Below are 8,187 nucleotides of genomic sequence, written 5' to 3'. Positions count from 1 at the left end.
TTTCCTTTATCTGTTGGGATTTAACTTGATGCCAACAAAGTACAAACAATTGCTGTCTTGAGGATGATCAGAGTATCTCCTCTGTGTCTTTATTGTACATGAAGACGAATGTAAAGGTGGAGATGCACAATTAATCTAGTAATGACAACTTGGATGCATATGTACATTATTATTACAGTGCATTATGCAAAATATTGTGAACACACACATCAGCCAGCAAGAACGTTGTAGAGGCATTGGCAAAATGGAAAATAAAACTTCAGTTCTTTCATTTAGTGGAACAAAGATACATCTTCAGTTTCCGCCACAACCAAGGCTTATCCTGCCCCATGATACAATACTGATCAATATTCTGCACAGTCCGTGGCATCCAATGACAGGAAGACATCGGCTTTACACTTGAATAACCCCTTGACGCCTCGGTCAAGTTCACAGCTCTGCAGGTTGGGTGTAATGTCTTTGATGCATATGGGCTGTTGGGGGGAAAACACAAAGGGATGTATTACTGAGGGATTCGATACATCCTCCTTGCCAGCACGTAGTTAAGCCTGTTACAATTACATAATTGCCTAATCACAATTATTTGAGATGATCACAATATTTTTTGCATAATCGTCATAATCGTAATGTTGAAAAATACACCAAAAAACATTTTCAAAAATAGTGGAACAGCATATCTACCAGCTCAAAACGCATCATGATGTGATGCATTTTGAGCATGTAGATCAGCTATTTCCACTATTCCTAAACCTAAAAGCCAAACAGAAATGTAATTTCTAATCATTATATTCCAATGTTGAACGACAGAAACGCAATTAAATCGTTAATCGCAATTATTTGAGTAAAATGTCATTGTGACAGCCCTAATTGGTTCTCAAAGTGGTCCTTGAGGGGGTCCAGGCCAGGGGTCCCCAGCAAAATGAGTTCATAATAAAGCATCACAATGACACAATCAGTTTAACCACTTTAACTGTGTTTTATACTTCGACTATTTTCAAAAATAGCAGATCTGCAACATGTGTGCAACACATTGAGATCCTATAGATCTGCTATTTTTGAAAATGTTTGGAGAGAAAGTTTTTAAAAAAGTTAACAATTTTGAAATATTTTGTGGGTCCTTGACATGACATTTTAGTAGCCTGTAGTAGCCGTAGCCTACAACTGTAAAGTGACTTCCAGCTGTCTTGGTGCTCTCTATATGACCTGCATGGTGCTGAAGGGACAGCTCCCCCATGCGAAATACGGTGGAAACCTAAAGGGATATATTTCACTTTAAAGCATGTTTGGGGTCATTTTAACATCATCTACTCAGACTTTTGAAAGGACCGCAGACAGTTTAAGTTGCTTGATTCAGTATTTAGATATTTTGATTTTATCATACACGCCCACTTCCTATACAAATCCATTGTAACTTCAAACTCCGTTTTAACAATGACAGAGATTCATTGAAAACACTCGTCCTTGCTTCTGGTGACTCATGTTGTCCTTCTAATACGTGATGGGGCCGTGTTTTTACAATTACTACTTTTTTCATTTATTTTTTATAATTTTTATAATTTTTGGAAAAAAAAAGAAAAGAAAATGTGAACATTAAATAAAATAAATGAAAAAAATAATTGAAAAAACACGCCCGCCTCACGTGTGTATTGTTTATTCTCTTTGATGACTTTCTATGGCAATCAGCTTTGATTCAATTCTATGATAAAGACTTAACAGTTGAAGATGTTTCTGTCTGAATTAGCCGCTATCATCCTATAATAATACTTACAGTGTTAAAGAAGAAATTCGGAGAACCAAAGTTTTGTTGTGCGGTGTGGTGATTGTTTCCCAGAAGTTCTCTGCCCTCTTCAGATGAGTCCCTTTCGGCTCTCCGGAGGTTCGGGAACCGTCGGAACCCGGACAGCAGGCCGGACGCTCTGCCCACGGAGTAGTAGCTCGGACCGGCGGTCACCTGCTTGTACCAGGCTTCCGTTGGACTGCACCGCAGCAGCATGGAGAGAACCGCGAGAAAGAAGGTGAGTTTAACTGACATCTCCATGAGAAACTGAAGTTGATCGGCGGTGGCTTAAATGTTCCTGTCTCTGCAATCCAACTTGAAGCGACTGGTCACTCTTCTCCTCTCACTTGGCTACTTGTAGGTCTGATCTTGTTTCGAATGTCTTCTCTACTTATAGAGACCCCGTGATCGTAGGCTGCTATGCCTCTTGTGCACTAGGCTACTTCATTGGAATGCCTTCTGAGGGCAGCATATAGCCTACACTGTCTGGAGTGGGTATAACCTCGCGTCACCATGGGCTTCCCAGGGCAGGGTATAGGCTAATTGATTTATATTGGAAATAATTGAATTCCTGTGTCGGCTGACTTTAGTTTCCAGATAGACTGCAGTAGCCTATGCTATAGGCTATACGGGTAATAATGTAACTGTGGTAATTCTCTATCTTCTAACTTTTGTTTGTGCCCAAGGCACACGAAAGAGCAAGTCAAAATCACAAAGCACACCTGTATTGATATCTGTGCAAAATAACCTCTAACATTTTTGTCTCCGCCAGGACGAAAGGGGTGTGTGTGTGTGTGTGTGTGTGTGTGTGATTAGCTCATCTCTGGCACCATTGGCTTGATCACAGCAAAGGGTCACTGATAAACGCCTCAGCATTTAACACATTAATTAAGACCTGAGGCTGATTCTACACATGTAACAGTTTTCTGAAAAACTATCAGTGGTGCTTTTTTCAACATTTTCATGGCAAGGAGCCCCAAATGTATATGTATTTGGCCTTCGACCCACATCTCAAAGATATCTTGTTCCAGGGACCCCCAGAATAAATAAGAGAAGATGTATGTAAAAAGTAAATAAATGATATTCCAAATACGCTGGAATCAAATAATTTAAAACAGCCAAAGTATTAAATATGCAGGGTCAAATGTATTCATTTAATTTTAATTAAGTAATTTGATTATTAACACATTTTGACTAGGACCCCCTGGAACACTCAAGGTGTGGCCCCCGGATCCCACTTTGAGAACCCCAGTTTTAGAACATATCAATCATCTCGATTTTGGGTCCCATATTAAGTGTGAGGTATCATTACTATTTCCTCATAATAATAAATGGGAGGAAAAAAAGAAAAAAAGACCAGAATATCCTGCAATAATGCCAAGGTTCATCATGTTTGAATGGTGTCAGTTGCTGCACCTTGGCGCCACCCTGTGGTCATGCGGTTGCACCCCACAACTTAAACTTTACAGATGTTCATGCAGATAGAACCACAGTCCTAGAGCAGTGCTTCTCAAACCTTCTCATATCCCCCCCCCCCCCAATCATGACACGTTGTGCCCTTGTAGGTTGGCTATTTTGAGGTCACAGTAACTTTCTCTAACACTTTTAAGCGGTCATTGCGGTTTCCTCTTTTTGCAATCATTGTGCTGAATGTTGATATTTCTTTCCCACGCTGTAGAGAGTTGTGTTTCTCTCTACACCATACTAACAACATACAAACATAATCCAACTCTCTGCCCCAATACTGATAATACAAACATAATCCAACTCTCTGCCCCAATACTGATAATACAAACATAATCCAACTCTCTGCCCCAATACTGATAATACATACATAATCCAACTATCTGCTGTGATGATGAAGTACTGAAGACCTGGCTGCAATGTTTATTTTAAAACATGCAACTTTGTCAAGATTTCGTTTTGTTGTCATAAAGTAATGTCTTCTACGTGTGTGACAAACAGATTGTTGTCACAATAACGTACCGAGTAGATGTTTCTTTGTCAAGGTAGTTGTTCTCTGACATTGTTATGTATCAATGTGATAATTGCCCTTGTGTTAAGTCTCTGAAGTAACTTAAATCACCTTTATACTCCATTCTGCTGCTCGATTTGAACTGTAGCAGATTGTCTTATACTATGTGTGAATGCCTAAATGCATTGAGTTGCTGCCCTGTAATTAGCTGATTAGAAATGTGTGTTAAGGTGCCGTTGGACAGGCAAACCTAATAAAGTGGCCGGTGGGTGTATATTCCAATACTGTTTGTTCAGTAACAGGGGTTTCCCCATCTCTTCGCCTCTAAACCTAGAATACAATTTCAAGTGGGTTATATAATTAATCCAATCAGGAAAAAAAAGACCATTACTGCATCAAAAGTAATCAACAACCTATAATATAAAAACCGGTCAAACATTGGCCAAATTGTCAAATAATAATAAGAAAGAGGCAAAAATTTTAAAAATGGCAGATCTACAAGCACTTGGAGCTTTCCAGGTGCTTGTCAGGGTGGGGGGTCCCCAGTTCAAATATGATTATTTTGGGGGGTCGCGGCTTGAAAAGGATGAGAACCACTGGTCTAAAAGAAGGGGGGCCTTCATTGAAAACATTAATCAAATTAATCTTAAATTTCAATTCTAATTATTTGAATAAAGTGTATAGCTGTTGTAGTTTAGAACCCTGCTTATTGTCATGATTACCTTTATGGCTTTTCTTCCCGATTAATCAACTGGAAATAATCTATATTCATAATTTTGATCTGACTGCTGTATTTTTTACCCATAGTGCTGATTGCTTCTTATTGTCAGTAAGAAGGAAGTCATACTAGGGTTCATGATGTCTTGCGCAGCACAAACAGATTCTATATGAGCACAGCACTCATTACATCTTCCTAGTTCAGTCTTCAACTCCACTGGAGACTGAAAGAGAAGACCCTATCAGGTCAACTGATAAACGCCTCAGCGTTTAACACATTAAGACCTGAGGCTGATTCTGTACAAATGTAACAGTTTTCTGAAAAACTATCAGTGGTGCTCAAACCTTTTTCATGGCAAGGACCCCCACATTTATATGTATTGGGCTGCCAACCCACATCTCAAAGATATCTTGTTCCAGGGACCCCCAGAATAAATAAGAGAAGATGTATGTAAAAAGCAAAACAAATATATATATAAATTCCCAATATGCTGGAAACAAATAATTTAAAACAGCAAAGTATGAAATATGCAGGGTCACAATTGATTAATTAAAGTTTAATTAAGTAATTTGATTATTAACACATTTTGCCTGGGACCCCCTGGAACACTCTCAAGGACTCAATGGGGTCCCCGGATCCCACTTTGAGAACCCCAGTTTTAGAACCTATCAATCATATCGATTTTGGGTCCCATATAAGGTGTGAGGGTAAAAAGACAGTTATCATTACTATTTCCTCATAATAAATGGGAGAAAAAAAAGAAAAAAGACCAGAATATCCTGCAATAATGCCAAGGTTCATGTTTGAATGGTGTCAGTTGCTGCACCCTGGCGCCATGCGGTTGCACCCCACAACTTAAACTTTACAGATGTTCATGCAGATAGAAGCACAGTCCTAGAGCAGTGCTTCTCAAACCTTTTCATATCCCCCCAAATATGTATTTGGTTGCAGACCCCCCCATCTGAAAACTCTTTTTCAAGTTTTTTTGGAAAATAGCTGATCCACCAGCTCTCCTGTTACATCATGACACGTTGTGACCTTGTAGGTTGGCTATTTTGAGGTCACAGTATTTACTTTCTTTAACACTTCTGAGCGGTCATTGAGGTTTCCTCTTTTTGCGATCAATGTGCTGATCCCACGCTGTAGAGAGTTGTGTTTCTCTCTACACCATACTAACAACTAGGTTCAACTTGGGTCTCACAGTCTCAGTTCATAATCCAACTCTCTGCCCCAATACTGATAATACATACATAATCCAACTCTCTGCCCCATTACTGATAATACATACATAATCCAACTCTCTGCTGTGATGAATTACTGTAGCTAAAGGACCTGGCTACAATATTTTTATTTTAAAACGTGCAACTTTGTCAAGATTTTGTTTTGTTGTCATAAAGTATTGTCTTCTTCTACGTATGTGACAAACAGATTGTTGTCACAATAACGTACCGAGTAGATGTTTCTATGTCAAGGTAGTTGTTCTGACATTGTTATGTATCAATGTGATAATTGCTCTTGTTGTGTTATGTCTCTGAAGTAACTTAAATCACCTATATACTCCATTCTGCTGCTCGATTTGAACTGCAGCAGATTGTCTTATACTATGTGTGAATGCCTAAATGCATTGAGTTGCTGCCATGTAATTAGCTGATTAGAAATGTGTGTTAAGGTGCCGTTGGACAGGCAAACCTAATAAAGTGGCTGGTGGGTGTATATTCCAATACTGTTTGTTCAGTAACAGGGGTTTCCCCATCTCTTCGCCTCTAAACCCAAAATAAAATTTCCAGTGGGTTATATGTTTAATCCAATCAGGAGATAGAACCCCACAAAGATAAGTCATCAGCTTGTGTTCCAGTTCCAATTTTGTCTGCTCATTTATTAGTTTCATCACTTAGAATTTAACTTCTGTATCCTTTATGAGTTCTCTTTCCTGAATGAATGATATTGATTTCCTGACCTGAACATTTATTTTCGGTTTACTAAAGAGCTGGAGAGATGGGGAGACCCCTGTCACTGAACAAACACCATAGCAATGATTGCTATGGGGATATACTGTAGAGCTATTCAACACTTATTTCAACAGAAATCACTTTCACTACCTTTAAACACATGCACTGCACAATCACACATGTTAGAATGAAACTGACTGTAGACAGTAGGCACAAGACACATAACACATACAAATTCATCTTAAATTTCAGTTCTAAATCTTTTAATCAAAATGTATCATTGTAGTGTATAGCTGTTTAGGACCCTGCTTGATACAATCTCGTTGATAGTTATGTCATGATTACCTTTACGGATTTTTTCCCCCATTAATCAACTGGAAATCTATATTCCCAATTTTGGTCTGACTGCTGTATTATTTACCCATAGTGCTGATTGCTTCTTATTGTCAGTAAGAAGGAAGTCATACCAGGGTTCATGATGTCTTGCGCAGCACAAACAGATTCTATATGAGCACAGCACTCATTACATCTTCCTAGTTCAGTCTTCAACTCCACTGGAGACAGAAAGAGAAGAGACCCTATCAGTCTCTCCACCATGGGACTCGTAATATGGAGAAAAATCCTGTATTTGAACATGAGTGAGTGCCAGGTCTTTATTTTATAATATCAATTGACTTTTCCTGAATATATTGAAAATATTTCACCCCCATTTACAGATTTGAATCTTAGTGAGGTGAGAGTTTCTGTGCAACATTCTAGTTAAATTTATGACAGTATAATAAATCAACTTGTTGAACAATAGATTCCAGAAATGTATTGTGACATTGACATTATGAGTCTTCTGATACATATAGGCCTATCCCAGGGGTTACATTCACAGAGTGTACATTTCTCCACATGAATATACTGCTGTGGGCCTACAGTATGTTTGGATTGGCATGTAAATAAGAATAACAATCTTACAATGAATCCTCTGCCAACATCTGCTGTAGGAATGCAGTGCATGCTGACAACAATGATATATCAAAAAAGAAAATAAATCTATTATATTCAGCTATAAAATGATTTATTGCTGTCCTTTGTTCACCTATCATATGTATTTTGCACTGTCAATCAGCACAGCACAGCATTATGTAGGGCTACGTATATCTATTGCTGACGGTGTATCGCTACACATGCTATCTGCATACAATCTGCTGTGTATTGTCCATTTATTTCACATTGTCTGCGTATTTTTATCCTGTCCTGTGTATTGCCCTGTAGCAGTGGTGGAAACTAACTAAGTACATTTACTTAAGTACTGTACAATTTTGAGGTATTTGTACTTTACTTGAGTATTTCCAATTTCCAATACTTTTACTTCTACTCCACTACATCTCAGAGGCAAATATTGTACTTTTACTCCACTACAATTATTTGAAAACTTTAGTTACTTTTCAGATATAAATTATGATATTATGAAGCATACATTAACCACTTTAGCCCTATTTTATACATAGGCTATTTGAAAATAGCCGATCTACAAGCTCGCGTCGCGGTGCTTGTAGAGTACTTTTTCCACCACTGCCCTGTAGCCTATATTGTGTTCATTGAAAGATAAAGAGAGCTAAAAGGCGCTCCGGTGGCGCAGAGGTAAAGTGCCTGCCCACCAACGTGGAGGTTTGTGGGTTATAATTCACGTGGTGCGTCCAGCTTTGTCGAGCGTCTCTATACGAACACAATTGGCCCGTGTTCAGGGGAGGGAAGCCGGGCGGGGAGGGTGGTAATC

General features: G+C 38.7%; 1 protein-coding gene across 1 annotated transcript; it reads right to left on the bottom strand.

Moving 5' to 3' along the window:
• Nucleotides 1-344: 344 nt before the first annotated feature.
• Nucleotides 345-2,032, bottom strand: LOC308099414 (neuropeptide B-like; the record flags this gene model as incomplete). Its single annotated transcript, XM_080448158.1, has 2 exons — nt 345-473; nt 1,769-2,032. The coding sequence occupies 2 exons, from the start codon at nt 2,030-2,032 to the stop codon at nt 345-347; spliced, it is 393 nt and encodes a 130-aa protein (XP_080304284.1).
• Nucleotides 2,033-8,187: the final 6,155 nt, after the last annotated feature.

This window comes from Gymnoscopelus braueri, assembly GCF_963280865.1.
Source record: "Gymnoscopelus braueri genome assembly, chromosome: 13".
Classification (NCBI taxonomy): domain Eukaryota; kingdom Metazoa; phylum Chordata; class Actinopteri; order Myctophiformes; family Myctophidae; genus Gymnoscopelus; species Gymnoscopelus braueri.
Note: the sequence above shows the minus strand (reverse complement) of the source record. Positions and strands in the feature narration are given on the sequence as shown.